A 25,833-nucleotide genomic window follows, 5' to 3' on the forward strand; every position below is an offset into this window, starting at 1 on the left:
TGAAACTAAGCTTGAATGAAATTCTGTACAGAAAGGAATCGGGGAAAACTGATTAAATTGTACAATATGCGTTTGATGCACTGGGGGTATCTTCGAGAATGTGAGAAAGAATATATGGGTATATAGTCTAATATGAATTTTTTACTATCTGTTTTCTTCGCTACAAATAGAGGTAATACATCTCGCTTAGAAAGCACTTTTATGATATTACTAATTTATTATGCTTTAAAATGTCCGTAGAAATTAAAAAACTTAAGGGCGATGTGGCCTAGTGCCACAACTGTAAACGTTTATACCTAGAAGCTAATTTGCATTCACCCTGCCAATGCAAATTAGCTTCTAGGTATATTAAATATTTACTGCCTCCTAAAAAGCTCGGAATGCGAATCTAAAGGAATTCTCAAACTAACTTGTTACCGTTTAAGTCAGTCTCACGCTGCAAATTACGTATAAAGTCCGAAAAATTCATTAACCTCAAAAAAAATTTTGAAATATCAGATGTTTCCCGTGCAGGATTCGTGGAAGTTCGTGGTGTACCATGTGGATATTAAAAATATCCAACCATCCTGGGTAAGACCCAGAAAAAATTAATAAGCCCTTTCAACCTAGCGGAAATTTGAAATTAGCAGAAAAACCTCCGAATGCTGCCCAAAATATGATGCCGCAGAATAGGGAATTGAGAAACCCTAGGAACAGTGATCTTACACTAAGAAAGAAGAAAGCTTGTTTAAAAAGTGTGTTATGCGCATTTAATAACGTTTTAAAATCAATGAGGAAGTTATGGCCATATTTCCGGAACTTTCTATATTTGACTTGATAAAAACCTTAGAAAAAATTCGTAACGCAAAGGAACCAATAGATAAGTTGCTTGCTTAGTACTGCTTTAATATATTCTATGAATTTTTCAATAGAAATTCCACAAGTGAATAATTTTTCGCATTTTCAAACTCATTTTTTTATTTAGGATTTATGGTTATTTTGGTGTACTATATTTGAGTTTCACTTTGTTTACAGTTGTGATCTTATATTGTTTTGTATTCATTTCGCTACGTGCTTTCTTAATTCTCATACCTTCTTATACGTCTTGATTTAACAGCTTGTGTCGTTAACTGGTGTTGATTTTCTCGCAGAGCAACTGTAAGAAAATATTCACGTGAACTATTTGGCGATTAACTTTCGAACTATTTAGCGACATAATCGAAAGTATCAAGTCTTCTGTGGAGTTAAGGTTGTAGGACCTATGTACTCCGGTATTGCACAAATCAACTGCTATCAGTTAAAAACATATATTAAATGGATGATGCACTAGAACTCAGACTGACGGAAAAGAAAACACAGGCACCAAGCATTTGCAAATTCGAACCAAGCATACGCATTTTCTGCTTACAGAAGACCAGAATCTTAATCTATAATGCCATTTGCCACTCTGGTAAAAACAAACGAAGAAGATATTTTGTTGCTTGATTGATAGTAACAAGATGCAGAACGACTGCTTTGAGGCTAATTGCTAGTCTAAATCAAGGATATGGATCAAGGCTAGTCTAAATCAAGGACTCACGATTTCCGAATCGGTGTTGGATAGATTCCTACATAAGGCTTAGCTGTTCATGTGGACCCTTTTTTCCTTCTCATATAATATCGGTTAGCGTTTTCAGGTTACTATGGATAAAGATTTCAGCGATGAAATGGCTTAAAAGACCGATGGGTTAGGCTATTCCCAACAACAACCATACGCCTTCGAAGAACTGTACGCCAGTTGAAAAAACGTGTATTCCGTCTATCTCGTCACATATTAATACTAACTTGAATTTTGTGAAATGAATAATTGCATCCTACAACCATTAGATCTGGAAAATAATTGACCAAATATGAAACCTCTAAATTAAAATTTTAAACACTAGTGTAGTTTGGCTTTACATTTCACTTCAACTTCAAAAGAACAAAAAGTAAAATTAACCATGTGATTGTTAATGGTTACCAATAAAAACAAATAAATAAAGTTTCAAATTCTTGCCTCATCGGAAGAAAAAAAATATCCTTTTAATAATAACGGTATAGCAAATTAGCTATCGAATGTGTCAAGTAAAAGCAAAATGGCGGAGTACGAATTAAAGGGAAAACTGAGAAAGTTGAAATACATATGGAATTTAATAATCAGTTTGTTCATTGATTTCATTTCTTAGGAGTTCTTTAAATGATTTTTAATAATTGAAGATTGTTTGCTAAAATATTTTTCCAGAATTTATTGCTCTGTGGAATTGTACAGCTTAGACCATTTTCTCTGTTTCCAGATTAACTTTTAATTTTAGTTCTTAATAAAAATTTTATTTATATATATTTTAATTTCAACATTTAATAAACATTTACTAACCACGTGGTTAAATTAGTCTCACATTATATTTTATTTATTTAAGTAAAGTAATAATATTGGAAAATTTACAGAAATGAAATATATTATTATTGGCGAACATGAAAATCGAAGATGACACATGTTATTTTCTTTAAGATGGCAAGCATGGAAGAAATATTTCCTTGCGCACACATCAATAAACAATGGAGTGAAACTTAAAATTTCCTAGTTATCAATTTCTTTATCAACTTATGAATAAGAGATGAAAATAGGGAACTTCGAGAATTTTTGTTTACTTTACGCCGTTTTTATAAAACTTCCGTGAGTAAGATGACTAGCGTTTTTATTTTCCTTGTTCGAAGTCTTTCGTAATCTTCTGCATGTAGCTAAGTAAGGCACAGAATGATAGACTATGTTTATGGCTGAGTAATTCTTATTGTGAAATGCTCACACAATATCTCGAAATTTCGTTCCCCGTAAATTGTTTCTAATTGCATACTGGTGGAAAATCCATTATTTAAGAATGAGAGAAAGCTCTTCTTTATTTCTTTTTTCAAATCTTCATATAAAAAAATTCTGGAATATTAAAAAGGAATTACGAAATTCACGGTTAAATCTTTTTAGGAATTTCACGACAAGACAGAAGGCTCTCTGGAGAAAGTATAAAACCAACAAAACAATAAAATAAATCTGTTGTTAAAGTAATAATCAACCTATTGTTGAGCAGAAAAAAAATGTTAGATTGTTATAAATGACATGTAGAAATAGAAGACTCACTTATATTAAAATTAATTCGTATATTTTCAAAAGGAATTATTTATTGTTCTGAATTGAAAGATAAATTTTAAGAGCTATTTTAAGTAACACTTTTTAATCTGATACCGTATGCTGAGAAAAATTTATATATATTTTTTTACTTATTCTCTTATATTTAAATTAAGAAAATATTTGGAGTTCAGTCAAATGTTACATATTTTTTAAAGTATTTTTCTTGTGAAAGCTAAAAGCAGCTGTTGCTAATTCTTGAAATAAAAAATCGTTCATTCTCAAAATAAAACATATTTTATTATTCCAAATTACAAGAAAAGCAGTATAAAAATTTCAGTAAGTAATTTTCAAAATTAAGTTTTTCCAGTTTTTACTCTCATCTAGTAATTAATTAATCAATTACAAAAACATTATTAGGCTTAGCGGCACTTAATATTAATATTGCTTTTTACTTCCTTCTACGAAGTAAACAGGAAGTATTGTAATCGCGAAAAGTTTCAGGCAGCATATTTCAATGAAAATATCCATTTTGACCGCTATCGAATGAAATTTAACGATGTTTTTGTGTGATATGTGTACGTAAGGACAGAATAAAAGACTCTTTTTTTCCAAAAAAATTATAAAACTGCTTTAAAATGAATTCTGAAGAAAATTTTTAGTGGCGTCTGTATGAACATATGTACGTACATATCTTGCATAACTCAAAAACGAGTAGCCTCAGAACGCTGAAATTTTGTATATAGGACTGCTATAACATGTAGATGTGCACCTCGTATTTTGGTTGCAATCGGCCGCACCAAACGTATATAAATATATTTATATATATATCCACTCTGTTACACGGCTCAGTGAACTCAGGTTCTTTACTCTTATATGTTTGTAAATTGTACATTTTTTGCTTTAAAAATGATTGAATTATGTTTTTTTATCTTCCGGTTAAGGTTTTTATGCCTTTAGTAAATCTGTATGCAATGTTTTCAGAATTATCAACAATTTTAAAGCTGTTTAAGTGGCGCTGAGACTTTTTTTTTTTATGGCGGCCATCGATTGCTTACATTTGAAACAGCAGACCAGTGGATTTGTTGCCAATCTGGAGAAACTTAGCTTCGCAACAACAAAGATAATGCCTTCATTTATTACTGCCAATTAAATCATGCTTAATCTTTTCTGGAATTTTTTCGAGGAAATAAGTGTTTAAGATTTACTTCGTAATTTTTAATATAGATATTTTGAGTTTTTATGTATTTTTGTCTTCTCACGAAGTGTGAACTGAATTAATTCAATGAGAAATACTCAATCGTCTGTGAAAAACTGTTTCTTTTTTGTTTTGTTTGCTTAATTTCTTTTATACATCCTTCTAGCTTTATTATAGAATTTGAATAGAATATGTGGGAACGATTAGATAATTCTTTAAATGATATAAATTTTGTGCATTCTGAATTATAATATGAACGAAATATAATACTGTTATGTGAACCTAGCGCCAGACTCTTGCTATGGTAAACAAATAGAGTGAATTTTAAAGATTGCATTTATTCTATTGTGGTTTATGCGCTGTCGGCGAAGTAGATTTAATTCCATCCAATAAGTTTAAACGAAATGCAAGAAAAATGCGCATAATTTAATATTTCGTACAAGGTAGTCATGTGGTGTACACATCAGATTTTTTAATTATACGATCGTGATCAGACTACCAGAAATATCTAAAATGTTTGTTTTTTAGTGAATGCACTGGGTTTGATGATCTAATTAGCGTTGAAATGTACAAAATTACGAAACTTTTCTAAAAGAATTTGATTATTTAAATGTTTTAATTGCATTTATTTATATTAGAGGAATTTTTATATACTATAGAAGCCTGATTGTATGACTCTGCTTTAGAACTATCACTGTCACAGGTCAGCATTTTCTTAAATTATTACGAAACATTACTAACCTTGAGAAAAGACAAGTAAGGGGTTTTATGCAAGACAAAAACATGAATCCCATGTTTGCCTCTTCCTTAAATAACGCTTAGTTTCAACTTTAAAAAGAATGAAATAACAGAAAGCTCTTTGAAATTTGAATAATCATATACATCTCGATAATTGAAATTGAATGATTTTTAATTACAGGAGCTAGCTTTAATCCTGGTAGGCAGAGATCTCCCATTGATATTGACAGTATTAAAAAGACGCTATCAAGTATCAACAGTTTCCTATAGAAATGTTATTTCGCATTGCCTATAATGTTTTAGCGCATCTTCGGCTAGCATTCGATAATGTCTATAGATTCAGTTGGATTGTATTATTTTAGATTGTGGCAAAGCTCACGAATATTAGTTATCTAAAGAAAGATATATCTTCACTGATATCTTTTTAAAGGAATTGGCTCATGTTCACCCTACACGTGAAAAAAAAAAACACGAAAACTTCCAAGAAGCCAGTTCGTTTGAATGCGATTTGAACGTGAGTTATTTTAGGTTATTTTGAAACAGAAGTACATGAAAAATGAGCAATTCTCTCGCCGGGACGCGTAATGGCAAACCGCACATTGAGTTGATCAATGTTAGGGAAATTTCGCTTACTGCGCATGCCCAGAATATAATTTGGTGCAATTACAACTTTGGGGCAATTTTAAAAGAAGATAAATACGGTATATGGTTGATATTGTGTTATCTGGGCGTAAACAGTTCGGTGTTTTAAAACTTGTTAGGTTGTAAGTTGCTTCATTACATAGAGTGCAACTACCGATTGTACACTATGCAAATTTTAGTTTAAGAAGTATTACAAAACAGGAAACATTACAAGATATATTAGTTGAATGCCTATTGTTTATAATTCTGAGGAAAAAAAAAGCAATTGAGTATTTATCATAGGTTCCATTTCTATATGCTTTAATAAATTAAGGAATAAATTCAGTTTAAATTACTGAATTAAAGTCAAATAACTGATATTAAATGTAATGTTTATAAATAAAATAAACCAAAACAAAATGAAACAGGAGCACACGCAATAAGTACACACAAATTTCCGGAGTATTTGAATTGTAAACAGTAAATACAATATGACAAACAGGCTTGTGTAGGGTTGCTTATGACCTTAGTCGCCAGTATTTCCTCCCACGCCAACGTTACACCATTCAGCATGCGCAGTAAGCGAAATTCTTTAACATTGACCAACTCAATGTGCAGTTTGCCATTACGCCGCCGGGGACTCGAGCCTAGACTTCTAGAATACGAGCCAAGTGGGCTACCGTTACTCCACGAAGCCATGCAGAAAGAAAATATCTTATAGTAAAGTAAAAAACAATAATAAAACGTGTTAAAGCGCCTGCCTCTTACGCCTTTGGTGATGTTTTTATATTTGCTCATTATATATTGGGCGGTTAAGTTTTCTACGTTTAACGACCTAGCGTAGTGTTTTGTTTCAACAAGAAAGAAACATATTATAAAATGGAACGAAACAGAGTTTTATGCATCTCGGCGCTAATTGCGTTATTATGCAAATACTCTTTCTATTTTAAAAAATAAAGAAAGCAATCACTATCTTATAAATGTTTAGGGAAATCTACCTGTTTTTGCTCACTGAAAAGGAAGCCTCATGTTTTCCAGAATTTCAAAGAGCCTTTCTGTAAAATCAAGCTCGGTTTGAAGTTAAATTTTATCTAATATACCTAAAGGTATATTAGATAAAATTAAGTAATTTATCTAATATACCTAAAGGTAGTTTAGATAAAATTAAGTAAGTATAATGTAATACAGCATTTAAGTGATATTAGTAACTGGATATAAAAAGCTCATTTTTAATGTTACTTAAATTATAGCTCAAGTAAGATTTCAAAATAATGAAAAACATGTTAAAAAATCAAGTCTTTTTTTAAGCATGAATTTGAAGTTGTATTACTCAACATAAACGACACCTTACAGATATACCAAGCAATAATAACAATTAGAGCTGAAACATTCCATAGATGGGTTTCATTAAGAATGAATATAATTTAAAACCTTAAAAAGACTTAATTCGGATCAAGTATAAACTAATTTATTATCTACCTAAACCCAATGGAACAAGGTTATCCATTGGTATTATCATAAATAAGGTTTAGCTTTTAAGCAGCACAGATTTTTCTTCTGGACGCATTTATTTTTGAAGTGAAACCTAATTTATAAAAGAAGATTAAAAGTGCTCTGTGGCATAATCTTTCTCAATTGCTACTGATCTATCACGCGCTTATGCGTACATTATTTCTGCATTCTTTTACTTTGGTCAACTTTAAAACCTGTGCATATAAATCTCGTACTAACAGTATAACTCAACAGCATAGAAGAGAGATATTTTATTGTAACACTTGATGAAAATATCGAGCTTTAAACGAACTTTTCCTGCTCCCGCAAATATGGTCTACGCAAACAATTCGCGTTGGTGTGTTTAATCATATTTTGTCAAACTATTTTTGGCATTTGAAAGATATAATATTTATAGTATTTGTTTGAACAACCCTCTTTATTTCACATTAAGAATCCATTATTTTTTTTATTAAAATTATTGGATATTTGAGCTTGTTATAGCAATCTACGTCTCGATAATCCCATTTAAACATTTTAATTAATCTTCCCATAAAGAGGTTGAGAAACCCTGTCCAATCTTTTTATATGAAGGGTCGCTTAAACCAGTGGTTTCCAGTTGGCGGCAGCTGAAGCAATTTTATGGGCTAGTGAATACATTTTATTTGTGCATTTGTTGCAAGTGTGGTGTTAAAAAGTTTTTTTTTAAGCCCAAGTTTACATTATTTTCATTGCCATAAAAATGAAAGTAAATAAAGCATCAGAAAATCTGAAAAGGTACTAATTAATTTATATCATGATATCATTCTTATTCAAAGATTTGATGACTGATTACTGATTGAAGATAAACTGATGAAAACTCATGATTTCATTAACTTTCATTTGTACTTGTCAAAACTTAAAAACGCTCAATTAAGAATAAGCGCTTTGTTTGAGAATACATTTTATGTGAAGAGAGTTTTTTGACAGTTGTAAATTAATAAGAAAAGAAGAATTAATAAAAATGAGAATGAGCGTCTACAGTCCGTGATGAAGATAGTTCCCAGTAATTACTCTCTAAGGTTACAAAATTTATCAAAATCAAAACGCCACCAAGTGTCGGGCTGCAGAAAACAATAATGATGTTTATAATTATTTACCATGCATATGTATTTTTATTTATGTGTTGAAAAAGAATTCAGTATATAAGAGAAAAAGAATAGGTTATCATTATTTATTCTCAAGTTTTATCCCACTTGAAAATTGTTCCTAATTTGTTTATTTTTAGTTTAATTTCAAGTAACTTATTAATTAGTATACATATTAGAATTATTTGAAATAGATATTTGCCTGAAAAATTTTTATTTAGCTGTCAATATGTTTGAATTACAAAGTGTGACCAACAAAAAAGTCTTGCAGGTAGAAACTTCAAGTTTCAGACTGAAAATAAATATTGTTGAATAAAGTTGAATTTTTTACTTTTGACAGTACATATACAATACACTCAAGTACTTTTACACTCTTTTCTGATGATTCCTAAAACACGTAAATTCAAAGTATAGGTACACTAATATTAATATACAAGTGTATACAAAATATAGGTACACTGCGAACTAAGATGCTCGATGAAAGATAAATTAATTAGCAGATAAATTGCAATTTTTATTGGATGACAATGGATTCACATACAGTATTTTATTTCACAAGAATGTGTTTCAAAATAACCATCTTATATTTTCCGATCCATAATTTTAATTTTTTTATTTTCTTAAATAGGCTTATGTTATTTATATAGGAAAACAATAATTGTTAGTAGTCTCTGAAAATTAAAGTTTAGCATATTTACTGATTCAAATATGTTAGACAGAGAAGCTTTACTTATCTCTACTACATCTAGCATATAAGATCATGTCCGATATGTAAATAAATATTTCTAGAGAATTCATGAGGTGTTCTCAGGGTTAAGGATGGATGGAAAAGAATAGAAGTAATTTTTAATCAAAATCTATTCACAAGCAATTTACTAAGCAACAAGTTTTAACATTTTTTTTTTATTACAGAGACCTTCAAATACAGAATTTTATTATCTTTTCCTATTAATTTCTAATCCGATTATAAAACTTTCCTATTGAGCATTATCTTTGAGTAACTATGTACATTTTAGAAACCCACAAAAAGCTAATTTACATGAATAACATCTGATATTAAAGAATCTATGAGCCACTATGTGAGTTCGCAGTTCTGGGGAAAGGTCATGCCATCTAAAGGTAGCAAATTTTGAACGCATGTAGTCTTGCACTTGAATATATGCTCCCCAAATCATTCGGGATCGGGTCTAACGATACAACAGCCAGCGTAGTTAATCACTGTACTCACAAAGCCGCAATTACAAACTACAATGCATAATTCATCAAGCATTAGATTAACTTCTGCGGATTGTTAGTTGCTAAGGACAAGTAAAAAGTTCATTTTCACCATAAAAGTTGCCAACATAAGATAAAATACAATATTATATAAATTCTCATTACTACGTAATTGTTTAAATTGACAACGTTTTCTTATACGTTAACGTTATTGCAAATTAATTTTAGCATTCAACGAGCACATTTAAAATAAAACTTATAGAAAGTAAAACTTAGTTCAAGTAACATACAATCCTTTTTGCCTCCCCCCTGCTCTGTTTCATATTACTATATTTCACTTTAACCGCAGCTGCGAGCACAGGTGTTTTGCAGAAAACTAAACACCATAGGCTACTAAACTGTGACAATGCTCTTTTTCTTACAGGGAATTGAAATAAAACAGCGCATTTCATTCTTCGAGGAAGACATGCTGTTTTTCAACATCTGTACTTCGTTTTCACATTCTTTTTGAATGATGTATATGCATTCGTAACAGAAGTGACGACTTCTTTATACACAGGAGGGCAATTTATATTGTTTGCGTGTTTGCAGAGAACGCAGCGCATTTTCTTTAGCTAATATTTAGGATTACATTTTGGAAAAGCAAGATAATAGTAGCATTTAGCCAAAATGTCTTTGTATATAGTTTAGTAAATGCAATGAACTCCTGACTACCCGGGAACGGATTAATCGTGCTTTGAATTACTCGAATTAAAAAGATTGTAGAGACATTAGGTTATTTTTTTGGAAGCAGGTAAAATGAAAAATGAGCAAACGCCTTCGCCGGGAATACCGACAGAGCGTGCAGAACCACTACACCACGAAGGCACACTAGAAAGGCGGGAGAAGTACCTTATAAGATAAAACCTGTTTATTGTAGAACGGCGGAAAAAATTACTATCACAAATCATTTCAATATTAAAAAAAATAATGATAAATCAACTACCATTCCCAAAATAATGTGTTCCATTAGATGGGCATAATAGCGTAAAATTATCTGTGAGGAACACAAAACGGAAAAAAAAAGTGTGAGCTAACAGCAGTTATAACACATGATATAACGGGACTTGGACCTTGTTTTCATTCACAATAACACGTAAATTGACTGTGATTAATCCGCCTATATGAACATCGTTAAATTACCAATTAAAATAAATTTTTCAATCTGCAGTACACTTGATTTATAATTAAGCTTCTGTTTCACATTGCCTCTTATGGAAATATGAGAGTAATGTCAGCACGTGCACCATGAAGCGAGAAGGAACACAGAGATTTTCTCCAAAGAGTAACGTGAATAGAAGCTTATTTCCCTTAGAAATTCCTCTACGAAAACATCCTTCTCTTTAGGTAGGTAACCTTAAAGAGAGGGATGTCTTAATATGTGTGCTGCATTAAAAGCGTATAATTCCAAATCCATGCAAAGGGTCAAGAACAAAGATAAGACAAAAGTGAGTGTATTCTCTATTGTTCTCTCTTTCTCGAGAACTTTGAATACTGATTTAATTAATTTAAAAAGATGTACCTATTTTACCACTTTTAGCTGCTTAAAAATAAAGATAAACTGCTAATAGTAATTTTCTCTTTTTTATAATACTGATTATTCTTAGGAGATATGTAATTTTTTGCGTTTATGAAATAGATGCCAATAAATAGGAAATTAGCCATTATTAGCTTTTAAATCCGAAATGCTTTTTATTAATTTTTGGAACGAATTTAGAAAACAAAAAATAGATATTCAAAGCAATTCGTTTAATTTGCATAGTACTCGTTGTCTAGTGATACGCTGAACGCTCGCATGTTATTCGGAATCTCTTGTATCTCTCTCTTAGGCTATTATCACACTTCCAATTGTTTCGGATAAAAAACTGTTTCAAACAATTTTTCTACTAAACGGCGCAAATTTTCTTCCTTTCGAAAAAACAAAATTAGAAGTTGCTAGTTTTCAACAACCAGTTAGCTAACAGCATTGAACTCCCCATCATCAGCCATCATTTGTAGAGGAGAACTAGTTTATTTCGGCTTAAAATGTGAAGTTTGCCCTTTACATGGAAATCCTTGGTGATTGGCTGGTTTATATCATGTGACAAAGCAATTAATCAAGATGAGCTAATCACGAAACCTTTCAGCTGTTATGCTTATCAAATGGAGTTATTTACAATCCGCTGGATCCAGCCAGAATTAGGTCCAGCAGTTATGGCATTTATTATTTAATCAGAGATTATGTATTTACAGTGGAATTGTTACGACATTCTAAGAATTTAGTACATAGATATTCTTAAGATTTAATTTTTAAAACTGTATATAATACATTTTTCTCAGTTCTATTTTATGTTCTGCAGTCTTCGGCCTTTATAAAATTTACAGGTATAATTAATTCAAAATAATATTAATCAATAAAAACAATGGCCAGCACAAAAGAAAAACTGGGCTAATATAAAATATAGCCCCATTAGTTCTTTCAAAATCTGATATTTAGCCTATACTGAAAAACTTACTCCGAATCAAAGCGAACTATGGAATAACATATTAAGGGTTTATATTTGACTCAATATGAATCTTGAAAGTCCATTTAAATATCTAAAAAGTCCATGATAAGTTCATATAATTTGTAACACAATGGGAATATTATTTAGCACTAGCTCACTATAAATCCAAGTCACAGTCACTGTAAACATTTAATTTTTAATAATAAGAATTTTGAACGCCATTAAAATTCTGTGCACTTTAAACAGCATCGAATTTTCATTATATACATTAAATTTTGTCGACAGTAATTGAGCAGTGAACAACTATAGTATTAAACTCAAAATAAAACAGTATTTATTAAAACAAATATTATATCATTTATAAACCCGAACCTATTATCTAAGAAAGTACATGTTAATTAGTTAATAAATTTTTACTGTAAAAGTAGAAACCACATTAGCAAATAAATACAGAATAAATAAAATCTTCAATAATATGTTCCATATTAACAAAATCAAGTCAACATTATCGACATTTTTTATTCAAGTAAAATTATTAGCCAATTTCAAAGTTATATTAATTAATATAAATTAATTAACTGAAATTGTGATCCCAGCTGATGAACGGAACACTGTCTTGAATTAGCAACATAATTAGTGATACATTTTGTGCTTTTATATTGATTCAAGAGAATACAATTGTTGCAAGAAAGTTTGTACATTACCAATTTTTTATATGTTTTCCATGAGTATGTGCAGAGTGTGCACAAAATGAGATATTCTTACAGTTTCTAATAATGTGACCAAACGCCGTATTATATGTATAAGTTTTCGAAAGGGACATTAATTAAATCCAACATAAGTCTTCCTCGAAATCCAACTTAGTCAAGTAATCTTTGTCAACTTTCAACCAATTTTTTTATCTGATCGCAAAATTTTGAAATTTCATGCTGGGAACAAACAATAGCACTTTTGGTTTTGAGAGAAAAGACTGCCTCAAAGCCATGGCATCTACTGCTGTAATTTCCAAATGAATATAAAAAATTACGTCTGAATCCATTGGAACCTCGGCTTTCTTGAGTTCAGAAGTAGCTTATTTAGAAAAAAAAAAAAAATGGTATTCTAGAATTTTTCACGTCGTTGCTGTTGCACAGCAAACCAATAATTCTTTACACTTTATTTCTTGTATGCCGAATTGAAAGTTTCAGTTTTTGAGGATTCATTTATTAATTGCGTTAACACATAATTATATTCGATTTAAACCCAACGTGGAAACACTGATGAAACAAGAGGAGTTTTCTCTTATTTCCCTGTCTAAATTTCCTCTGAGCATTTATTTAAAAACTATGATATCACATTTAGATATTTATCGCTGTTTTATTCATTTAAAATTTCCGCTGGATGCAAATTAGCATTTTAAAAAATTTTTACTTTTATTTATTTCCCTCTCTATTTCCTTTTTTTTTCGGAGGGGGGGGAGAGATAGCGTTCCCTGACTTTTACAGAGCATTGAAAATAATAATCTTTGTTAAGTCATGAGAAGTTCAAAGAGTGTGTGACTGGAAAGTAAATGTTCACAGTCTGCATCCTTATTATAATAAAGACACAATAACACGCCGAACAAACACTAATTCAGAAGCCAAACAACAAAAATCAGCGTTATATTTTCAAAATTTTCACATGCCTAGTTTCGATGCTTTTATCGAACCACCATCCTCAGCTGCAAAACGGCAAATGAGCTGAGGTATTTGCAGTTTTGCAGCTGAGGATGGTGGTTCGGTAAAACCATCAAAACTAGTCCTGTGAAAATTTTGAATATATAACGCTGATTTTTGTTGTTTGACTTCTGAATTAATCCTTATTATAGTTCGTAATTGTTTTACTTTACTGTAATTTCCAGAGCACCATAAATGAAATAAAAGGAATTTATTAAAAATAATGCTCATCAATAAAAAGTTCCATAGAATAAAATTCTAATTTATGAAAAAAAATTAAGGTATTTTTTGTAGAATAGTGTAGCTATTATAAAAATAGTTAACTGCTGCCAAATTGGTCAATAAATTAAAAAAAATGTTTTGATTTATTCATAGTTTTCTGCTATTAATAACTAGTTCTTTAAATTACTAACTGAAGCTTTTCTGCAAAATTATTCTTAGAGAATATACAGGGTGATCAAAAAGTCAGTATAAATTTGAAAACTTAATAAATCACGGAATATTGTAGATAGAGAGGTAAAAATTGACACACATACTTAGAATAACATGGGGTTGTATTAGAAAAGCAATAATCTGCTCAGAAAAGCAATAATTAGCATAAATTAATACAAAGCAAAGATGATGTTCTTTACAGGAAATGCTCAATATATTCACCATCATTCTTCAACAATAGCTGTAGTCGAGGAATAATGTTGTGAACAGCACTGTAAAGCATGTCCGGAGTTATGGTGAGGCATTGGCGTCGGATGTTGTCTTTCAGAATTCCTAGAGATGTCGGTCGATCACGATACACTTGCGACTTCAGGTAACCCCAAAGCCAATAATAGCACGGACTGAGGTCTGGGGACCTGGGAGGCCAACCATGGCGAAAGTGGCGGCTGAGCACACGATCATCACCAAACGACGCGCGCAAGAGATCATTCACGTGTCTAGCAATATGGGGTGGAGCGCCATCCTGCATAAAATCATACATTTTTTAAACTTTTTTTTGGTTCTAATAAAATCCCACGTCATTCTAAGTATGTGTGTCAATTTTTACCTCTCTATCTACATTATTCCGTGATTTATTAAGTTTTCAAATTTATACTGACTTTTGATCACCGGGTATTATAAACTCGGCGGTTTATAAACTAATAAAACTTGTCGGTTTATTTGCCTGAATATGGAAATGCATACGAGAGCTATCTTCTCGACTTAAGGCCTGATATGGAAAAAACCTCATAACAACCATTATACTCCTGTTTGAAAGGATTCATACTCTGGTCGGCTGCATGGGTGTTTTCGTGGTTTTCCATCTGTAACGTGTATACGAGCCAGTTTCCCTTAGAAAGTCCTCCACGAAAGGCATCCCTCCTCTTAGGCAGATAGCCCTAGTGTGCTTTGCCATAATTAAATACACCACACCACACCACACCATCATACTCTGGTCGAACTACCAATGTTCAGCGGTCTTATCCAGGCAGCCATTAACACGTTGAACGCAGCGTCGGTAATTGCTGTGCTTCAGCGACTGAGTATTGGGGGAGCTTGAACAAAGGACTACATTATTTCACCTTATTTTATTATGGTTTCACCTTCATCTTTTTAATTTGTTTCATCTGCTTTTTTCTTGTTATTGTTTTAGTATTTGTCTTTTGAACTGGGATAACGATGCAGGCACTGCACGCGTATACAAAACGGAAGCAGGTGACCTCCTAGAGTTACGCTATGGAAGTGTATAGATTATTTAAGAATAGAAAATTTTGATTTGTTTTTGAAAGTATTTATTGCCTATAATATCAAAAATGCTTGGAAGAAAAGAAGATAATGATATATCGAGTGAATTATTTTTACCATCCAAACGTCGACATCACCAAGTACTATAGTTTTAATCGTTAGAAAACGATAATTTATTAGACCAGGTAATGGAACTTGACACTGACAGTTGTGGCATATATGCTAACGAAACTACTAACCAAAATGAATGGTTTGATCTAAAAGGTAATTAGCCAAATATCGTGGCATTTATGAGTGCCTACAGCTGCTCAGAAACTAACAAATGATAAAGAATTTATTAATAAATTTAAATATATATTTTTTAAATAAATTTCACTGAAACTACTACATTTCATTTTTAACTTTCAAACTGTCGGTTCCTGGCGAGCGACGCCGGCCAAACGGAAAGTTCACTGCCGGTTCCCTGAGATTGACGCCTAGCTCAAAGCGTTAATAGATCATTATTCGGCGAAAGTAAGCCATTTGTACTTTTCCTTATGCTTTCAAGTTGACTTTACACTTCGAGCACAGATCTCTACGAGGATTTTTGGATTAAACTCCACAACTTAATTCATCTCAGCTTGTGGTCATTTTCTTTGATCAAAGAGTGATAAAGAAGAGATTTATTACGTTTTCGATTTTGAATAAGTTACTTACGGAAAGACGGGAAAATTTACTGACATTTATTTTTTTTTTCTTCGACAATCATACGAAAAGAACGTTAAACAGCAGAAATTTCGGTAATATCCACAATATAGCGAATCACAGAAAAGAAAATGGTAAATATTTTCTGTATTTATTGTACTACATTTAAACTATGTATAAAAATTTGCTTTCTTTTGCTGTAATAACGATTTATACTACAGTTCTAGAAAACAAATTTTCTTTTTAACTTACAATTTGTTGGCAATTCTGTGGAGGTCATAGTTCTTGAAAGCTGAATTTCTGATGTCGAATATCTTCAACAAAATTGAGGTATTAAAATATTTCTAAACAAAAGACGCAGGATAACTAACTACAACTGACTTAATTCAGGCATTTCTATGTAGCAGAGAAAATTCACGAACAAGTTTCTTTATATACAGGCTTTCCCGACAGCTCCTTTTTCGGTGGAAGTAAAAGTTCCTCAGAGCTCGAAAAAAAGTGGCATGTATTTTATCCGCAGCCCGCCTATATATCGCTTGAGAGAAAACAACTTAAAACGAGGAAGTAAAAACCTCTGTCCTCAGAGTGGCAGTTTCGAATTTTATTTCAAACTTCTAGAGCGCTTAGTACACGCCCTGCTGTTTTTTTACTGGTGACTAGAAGTCAGTTTAGACCTCAACTGGTGAATTCATTTGTTTGTCAGAATTTTTTGGGATTGTCAGTTTTAAATACACTCATGTCCATAAATTAAGGATAATTCGAAGTTACGCAGAAATCGAACTCTACAATAAATATATCACCTGTAAAATCACTACATACATCTTCAAGAATCATATGCAAATTTCAGGAAGTAACCAGATGACACCGATGGTACGTCACAATGACGAGAGTGTAAGAGAGTGATATATAAGGAATACAGGCAAAGAAGTAAAATTGTTCGCAGGTGCTTTATAAGCATTTCAGTGCAATAACCGAATACTTATGACACAAAGGACGCATTTGGATGATTTTTTACATGGTAGAATATCGGCCGTCTGGAATGTGGGCGTACCCAACTGGAAGTATCAGACGAACTTGGAATTGCCCAGAGTGTCATCTCCAGGCTTTGGCAACGATTCCAAGATGATCGTAATGTAAGTAGACGTTACAGCACAGGTCACCCCAGAGTTACAACGCCGAATGAGGACCGGTATTTGGCAGTTACTGCCAAAAGAAACAGGCGGAGCACAGCCTCAGACCTGTCTCGTCAGCTCTCTTCAGCCACTGGTATGACAATTTCAAGGCAGACCATCTACAGACGCTTAGGGCAGATTGGTCAATATGCTAGTAGACCTGTCAGATGCGTTCCACTTACTGCAACTCAATGTCGCCTGCGTTTAGCCTGGAGTAGAGAGCATGCATTGTCCTCACCGTGCAAACATCGAAAGCGAATGCCCTCAATCGGAGGATATCACCCGTATGGGCTGGCCAGCATTCTCATTGGACTTGAATCCAGTAGAGCACGTGTGGGATATGCTTGGCCGACGAGTTGTAGCCCGTCAACCTCCTCCTACATGTCTACCGGAACTTCGGAGAGCATTGCTTTTTGAGTGGGGTAATATCCCCCAAGATCATATCGATAATTTGGTACTCAGCAGGCCTAGGCGTTGTACGGACTGTATTGCATCGTCTGGGAGACATACAATGTATTAACAATCATATCAACCATGTAATATTTTTTTTTTTTTTTTGTAAATAGATTTTTTTTGTAATTTGCTCCAGGGAGAAAAAATCGTTAATTTTTTTAATAATATCAAACATATAGCATCTTTTTTTGCTCTTTACCTTTTTTTAGTAAATAAGCTTTACAAATAAGTCAAATTTGGTTTGCTTCTAACTCTTCCTTTGCCTGGTTTTGAATTATCCTTAATTTATGGACATGAGTGTATTTTATGACGTTGAGAAAATTCTTAGAAATTTCAGAAAGGGAAATGCACACGGCCAACTATAAAAAATGGGCGTCAGGGGTTTAAATTTAATGTGTGCGTATTGTATAGAATTGTAAAGTTACAATTTGAAAGACAGGATTGAAAACGTCTTAGATAGAGCGTTCTTACGCCCATGTTAAATTCTTCTCGAAGCTGCTAGTCTTTAGAATTAAGCTTTTGTGTGACTGCCATGATTTAGCAGCGAAGGGAAGGACACTTGGACCTTCAGTTAGGGACGCACAAAGACTGCTCGAAGAGCGAATTCGCTAAGTAATTGGATCATGAAGGCGCACAAAAATTGCACAATTGTAGAAGTAATCGAATGCTTTAAAATGCAGCAAACAGAATATAAATGATTTTTTATTTTTCATACCTCGAGTTATTTTGTTTTTCAGCAATTTTCGGTGTAGGTATGTCCATTAAAACTTTCAGAGTTAAGTTGCGTTAACAACTAATGGTATAGTTTAGTTTATATTTTCGCTTCAATTGATCCCATTTCAGTAGCAGTAGCCTCAGGATATGTTCTGGCAATTATCAGCGAGTTTGAAGGCGATACGTGCGACTCTCAGTACTTTAAAATCATCCATAAAATTTCTACAGACTAAGAATAAGAAACTGTAAAATAATATATATTTGGGAAAGCATAAGTTAGGTTTTTGTATATTAAAGAGCGAGAGATTTGTTGGCAGGTAAGTTAGAAAATTCGCTCGATTAGAAGTCCGAGAACCTAACTCGTGTTTTAGTTATCTCTACAGTTAATCCTTAGTCTTTGGTACGATTTTGAAAAATCTAAGTTGCATTTTAGGTTATTTGTTTAGCTATAAAATGCAGACTTGTAGATTCATTAGGACTTTAAAAATGAGCAATGCTGTCGACACGACTCGAATCTGGAACTCTCGAATACGCGCTGAGTCTGCTACCTTTACACCACGAAATCATGCAGAAAGAAGAAGAAAATGCCTTATATACTCTCCCCTTTTAAAGGGCGACTGGAAATTAGGGGACCCAAACGCCAAGTTCTGACGGTGAGGAATCATCATCCACCACCTTTTAGTTCCGGCGAAACTGTGTAGAGCCTTTAGGATTTTTTGAAGCAGAAAACACGAAACATGAGCATTGCGCTAGCGGAAACTCGAACATGGATGTTTCGAATACGTGCCGAGTGTGCTACGTTACACCACGAAGGCATGTAGATACGAGGGAGAAAGTACCTGATAAACTTTCCTGAAAACAAAAATACCTCTTTTGAATTTTAAACACCAAACAACTCGCTTGTATACGGATATTTTAATAATTTCGTAAGATTAAAAATAAAAATAAAATAAAAAGCAGAAATCTCGTAGCTAGAGACGATGACTGAGCACATATTTTTTAGGCTTATGAAAACTATTTCTAGTCATGTGGATTTCAGTGCAGTAAGTACAAAGATGTTACAGATGCGTAGAACAAATTTTTTATTTAGAAAATAGCATAACAAGCAAATTTCATCATGTTAATGTAAATTTCTCTGATAATAAGCTATGTCATATGAGTACAAATACACTTTTTTAATGTGAGAGTGATTCATTTCCATCTTGAATGGAACAGCACTGTCACCGGAAGAATAGTCGGAACAGTGGAATGATGCATTTATTTGTATTCCTCTTTACTTGATGCATTATCGGCTTTTTTTCTATTGAATACAAATAAGCTGATAAGTGATATGCGAGGAACTTCAGATAATAATAGTACGAGGACTGGAACATCTATTATGAAGGAAAACAATAATATTCGAATTCCAAGGTAAGTATTAACAATGCTTATTATATGATTTGGTAACCTTTGATTGATGACTTACGTAAAAATGCATATAACCGAAAATTTCTCCTTTCCAAAAGAATTCCAGAAAGTGCATTTTAGCTTGATGTGAAGCAATATACGTAAATCTGCATAAAGTTTGATGTGAACAATGCGAATCTGATAGATAAGGGCCGACTGAGAAAATGCTTAGAAATAACGAGAAAAACATACCTTAAACATTAAACTGAAAGAAAATTAATAAAAGCTCCTAATCCATAATTTTCATATATCTGCATTTTTACTAACCTTAAAATTGTTATTGTTGTTTTTGGACTAATCTTTCTTGTCTGATATCAGACCAAGCCCAATAAATTCATCGTGGCAAAGAGAACGATTGCTCCTGTCGTTGGCAAAAGTCTTGAGCACCATACAGGACTTCATTTCCGCCCCAATTTTGAAGGAAAGCACTCCGGGGGACGGGTCCAAGTGTCTCCCGCCTCTCTTCCTTTTTCACCAATCTCGAGAGAGAACTTTAGGTTCGCCTCATATTTTTAGTGTCCTCATGCCAGACACTACAAATTTACAAACATCCGTACATTCTCCGGGATTCGAAACCGGGCCTTTCGGTACGACAGGGTCACTAATCACTATCTCACTTGGGTGGCAACCTTAAAATTATACATTTTGATTCATTTTTAAAAAGTAACGGTTTGCTTATTTTTGTAATTTTGTTTCTCTTAGAATTCAACAGAATCTGTAGATATGTTTGAGGTAAAGTGAAATTTGTCAAATATTTAATGTTTTCAAAACCAAAGTAAAATAGCTCTTTTTTTAAGGAAATAAGCACATACAATATGCGTAAAAACTGATGGTTTGGATTATCCGTGTTTTCCAATTATCGGTGACCTGCTTCCCCTGCAGTAACCTGAATAATCGAAACTACACTATGTTAGAAAATTCGCATAGTTGTCATAAACTCGTGAATTTTCTGCCACCACCCCGTGAGGTCTTTGCTTCAGATGAAAATTAAAAGAGATGTAAATTCAAAATATAATAAATTAAACATTAAAGTGAAAAGAGTAAAAATATATTTAAGTGAGCATAGCTCGAGATTTGTTTCAGAGGAATTAAAATGTGTTGGCAAAATTCTGCCACCAAATATGCCTTTCTCATGTTCTAACTCCCACAAAAATGTGAATTAATTCTCTCTGAGATTAGTGTAAATTAATCTCATATTTTTATAGCTGTCTGTTGGTCCTACGTTTTCTCGAAGAAGTAATAAAACTTTAAACATATGAGCCAAATAACTGTGCATAACAGCTTCCTGTACTTGATATTTTTCTGTTGTAAATTTTTCCCATTTCTATAATTTCTCTGCAATGCTACCGTTTAAATACCTTATGTTTATTTCAACCGAATTCAGTTACCTTATTTTCTCAAGAAAAAGTTTAATATATCCTTTCTGTTGGCTTAATAGTATCTGATAGCTCTGTTATAAAATGTAGAATATGGTAATGTAATGTTTCATTTCCCAGCGAAGTTCAGTGCTGTAAAATTCATATGTTGTTCGGGTAATGAAAAATACATTTTAAAGCGATTTTACTAAAACTTCAGTTTACGTCTTTTTAATTTATTGAAAAAATTTTTTGTTGATTATCCCCACATATCTTTGCTTAAGGAACAAAAAAAAATTTGAATCTTTTAATTATAGAATTTTTAACGTCAAATACGGATTTCGAACAATATTCGAAAATCGTTCGATTTTCTCACCAATTCAGGTTTAATTATTTTAATATTTCAACATACAGAAATGTATTGTTGCGTGCGTACGTGTTCGTAATAAATTGAAAGCACAATTCCGATGAAAAGTGAATAAAATTTATTATTATCCCAAGAAATAAAACAAAAGGCTTAAATTTCCTCAGATATTCGTACAATATTGCAATATCTCACAGTAGTTATCTTTTAAACTACTCAAACGTTAAACAGAACTTAATTCAAAGAGCTAATCTGCTAATGTGAGAGAAATCTAATCTGATTTTCACCGCCAGTTCGCCACACTAAACAACAGTTTCTAAACAAACTCACAAAACAACTGAGCTGATATGTTTTCCTCCAGTTCTTTATAAGCTTTTTAAATGCACGAGAAAATTCTCGTATTTTCTCAATATTTTTCCCAAAAAGCAAAAGTGTACAATTACGAGATATCTATTTATTAAATGCGTGTGCTCCTGTATTTTTAATTTTTCGGCGTAGCTTTCTCTTCAACTAAGTCTCGTGCTGCATTGCACGGGGATATAAAACAATTTTAATTAATTCTATTTAAAAATAGCTAAATCAATATAAAAATCGTAACAGTATCAATAATAACGTTTTGAAATTTTCACAGCTTCTAAAAACTACCTCGTTTTGCTTTCTCTTAAAACAAGAATGATAAAATTTGCTAATTGGGTAATTTTATAGATTTTTTTTTAGTTTATGTTGTGTTATGACTTTAAGCAACAAGGGAAGTTTTCGTTTTTCTTTGTGCATCACGCACTTTCCCTCAGGTTTCAAGGATGTGATGCCATAATACATTTTTTTTTCATTAAGGATATTATTTTCTTTTCCGCATAACCTTCCGTACACATTATCTTTTTCCTTCCGTATATTATTACATATTTCTCCAATACTGATTTTATTTTACGTCTCCAACCCTTTTATAAATGCAATTTCGTTTTTCCTTAAAAAGGTAGATTTAGAGTTTTATTAATTTTGTTTTCCTTTTTTAAGTTTCCGTATAAAAAGATAGTTTAAGGATCAATTCAATGTTTAAAACTATGCAATGAAATCTGCAGTGTCATTTATATATTTTTTACATTTTATAAGCTTATGTACATTTTCCTCAGCATTTTATGTTAAATGGTGATTTTCTGGAATCTATAAAGCTTGTAAATAGATTTATTTAAAAAGACTTCATGCGCTGGCTGTAATGATTAAAGCAAAACAATTAAATTACTAATAAATTTATTCACTAATAAGTTTGACTCGTCAAAAATACATTTGCGGGATTACTATGGGTAAGTTTTTTTTTCATCATTACATCCATTCATTAATGCGAAAAAAGTACTTTTGTGGCATTCTACAATTTTAATCTGGTAATCCGGCTTCGCTAAAATCCAAACATGCCGGATTCTTGGACTTTTGCTGCAGTCATAAATATCTTTAATAACTAAGAAAGAAAAACTAGATTTTATCTACCGAAAAAGGGAAGCAGAAAGTTTAATAATTAGGATATTATTTTAACTTTTATTATTTATTTTCGCAGCTTACAAATCTTTCGTTCATAATTTTAATAGTCCTTAATTATTTTTGTTTGTGAATTATTAGTATATATCTGTGCACATTAAACGTTTTAACATGCAACCGAATGTTATATGTCTCCAAAAAAGGTGGAAGGTAGATAAAAACACCCTCCTTTTTCAAATTGGTACCGGTAAACGGATACTGGACATTTCTTCGTTCATTTTTTACCCATTTCTTTGACGGTTGAGGAAATTTCTTAGTGACATAAAAAAGCTGCAGAACAAACAAATTTGAGAAGGCTTAACCTTGAAGTTTTCTTTCTTCGCTTATGTATCGAGTAGATCGAATGTTGATATGGGTGTTAGTGCAACTTATAAAACTGGCAGCATCATTAAAAGAGGTACCAGAAGCTATTTATATAATCAAAATCGGCTGTGTCATTCCTCTAAATTAATTGTATTTACTTAATGTATAGCTTCTGGTTTAGGCTGTTCCATTCTTATTTATCTCCTAAAACAATATCATAACACGAGAAAATTCTATGTCATTTTAAAAAGAAGTTATTGGTATTCTTTATTGTTTGGTATCTTTTTAAAAACAGATGTAAACATTTATTTGAAGTTATTCATGTAATTCCTCACTCAAGATGGTCAATGTTTTTCTGCGATTAATTTTTTTCTATTAAATAGATTGATTTTTTATGAGATAAACAAACCCTTAACTGTTGACTCATACGAAAACCCTAAAATTATAAAGTTAGCGTTTTGTATAATCTATTAATATGTAGAGATATTAGGTTATTTTTGAAAGCAGCAAATGTGAAAAATGAACAACGCCTTCGCCGGGAATCGAACCACGGATCTTTAGAATACGCGTCCAGCGTTCTGACCACTACATTACGAAGGCATGCTAAAAAGGCGGGAGAAATACCTTATAAATCTATTTCTATTCTCTTATTCTAAATAGCTGAAGGACAATTAAAACAAAAATTTGGCAACTGGTATTTCTCATAAGCAAAATTGACTTGATAATAATTTTCGACTTATTTCATTAAATGAATTTCAGAAGTGCATACTTTTCATTAAAAAAATATACTCTTATTTTTTTTTGTACTAATTGCAATTCAAAGCCACATTTTTGTAAGCAAACGGAGCATCGTTCTTTTTCTCCTTCTTGACTCCTTGTCAGACTAACGATATAATCCTTAATTGTTTTAACTATTGGAGAAGTCATCTTCTCTTTTCCTGCTTTGACTATTTTCATTATGTTGAGAAAAAGTATTGCGGTTGAAATATCAAGGGATATTTCAATGACTTTACCTATATTAACATAATTTTCAAAGCATATATTTTTTGCATCGGTTCGAACAACTTTTCCTATGAACTTCGGATTCCAGTTACAGCTTTAATCTCATCAGATTAATACAGTTTAGCTTTCTGGAAGTAATTTGTATTTACGGTAGAGTGCACTGCAGTCAGAATTAAAACAGTGCGTCTGAGCATTTTCACGTCAGTTTCTGTTCCCCCCCCCTCATCTAAGTTGAAAATGTTATCTTCGTTATCTTTCTCTTTAAAACTTGGATAATGCTTCATCAAAAGGGTGTTACGAAATCCGTTTAATTTAACCATAAGCATTTACTGAAGGAAACAATTACGGAAAATTCGAATAACATCCGGTTTTGTAAATTTGAAGTCATGATATCCAAATCTATTTTTCAAAGTTACTACACTTTTCTTTCAAAAGAGGCACTGTTGATAAACAAGTTTCGATCCCTTACTTTCCCAGTATCAGGATATGTGGAATTACGAAATCGTTTGTTTGTTTTTTCTTTTTGGGGGTTCACAAGTGAGGGAACGTATAATACCGATGAGCATGAGCACTGAGAGTTCGATTAAGATCAATTCGCAGCAAAATGCGTTGGCTGCATTTGCTGGGATTTTCGCAATTTTCCTCATCTGTAACGTGAATAAGAGTCTACTGCAGAGTCGTAGCTAGGGTTTTCAGCGCCCAGGGACAACTGAAGATTTCGCGCCCCCTACTGCTTGCCAAGGTTGGAAAACATTTAATTCTAAAATGTCATAACATCAGTTTGGCGCCCCTTGGATTCGGCGCCCAGGGACAGATGCCCCCCTCTCGCTACGCCCCTGTTCTACTGTATAAGGTTTTAAATCTTTCCCTGTTGTAACTTATGACTAACCTTCGGGTAGGCATTAAGCGACTTATCGCTCATTCTGAAGTAAGAACAGAAACTTGGAAAAAGCGTAAAAGACAATTTAATTAAACTAAATAAGAAGAACAGAAGACACTCCTGGTGCTTATAAATCTGCCAGCATTTATGATGAGAACTCAAAGTAGGAATTCAGATGTAAAGCTAAGTTTAAATAACGAATAGCCAAAGACTACACAGAGTAATTCACCGCGAAGTTGGCTTAGACTTCACTGGCGTGAATTTAACTATCGGCAAGTATAATGCGAAGCCGGAGATTGAAATTCAAAACTTTAAAAAATTCAAAATTTAACATGTCTTACATTCGAATTTCATATTGAGGAACTCGACTGCATTCGACGCATTTTCACTGAAAAGGCATTTACTATCAATATAAATGGGGTGACCTTGGAATATAGGTTTAATTCTGCCCATCCTACAATGTGACAACATGTTATAAATGTTATAAAGA

At 32.4% G+C, this 25,833-nt stretch overlaps 1 protein-coding gene across 3 annotated transcripts in view; it reads left to right on the top strand.

Annotated features, from left to right (window-relative positions):
- Positions 1 to 25,833, top strand: part of LOC118187403 (sodium/potassium-transporting ATPase subunit beta-1-like) — a 121,245-nt gene that overhangs the window by 15,425 nt on the left and 79,987 nt on the right. Inside the window, exon 1 of one of the 3 annotated variants that reach the window (XM_085816665.1) lies at positions 19,677 to 19,873. The exons of 1 other annotated variant lie outside the window; for it this stretch is intronic. In XM_085816665.1, the coding sequence (XP_085672791.1) occupies positions 19,794 to 19,873 (80 nt within the window). In that variant the 5' untranslated portion in view covers positions 19,677 to 19,793. Of the gene's footprint in view, positions 1 to 19,676; positions 19,874 to 25,833 lie in introns of those variants that run through there. One more of the 3 variants, XM_035357617.2, reaches the window with a different exon arrangement.

Source organism: Stegodyphus dumicola, chromosome 5, assembly GCF_044657685.1.
Source record: "Stegodyphus dumicola isolate Sdum_Otavi_A_Nest chromosome 5, ASM4465768v1".
NCBI classification, from domain to species: domain Eukaryota; kingdom Metazoa; phylum Arthropoda; class Arachnida; order Araneae; family Eresidae; genus Stegodyphus; species Stegodyphus dumicola.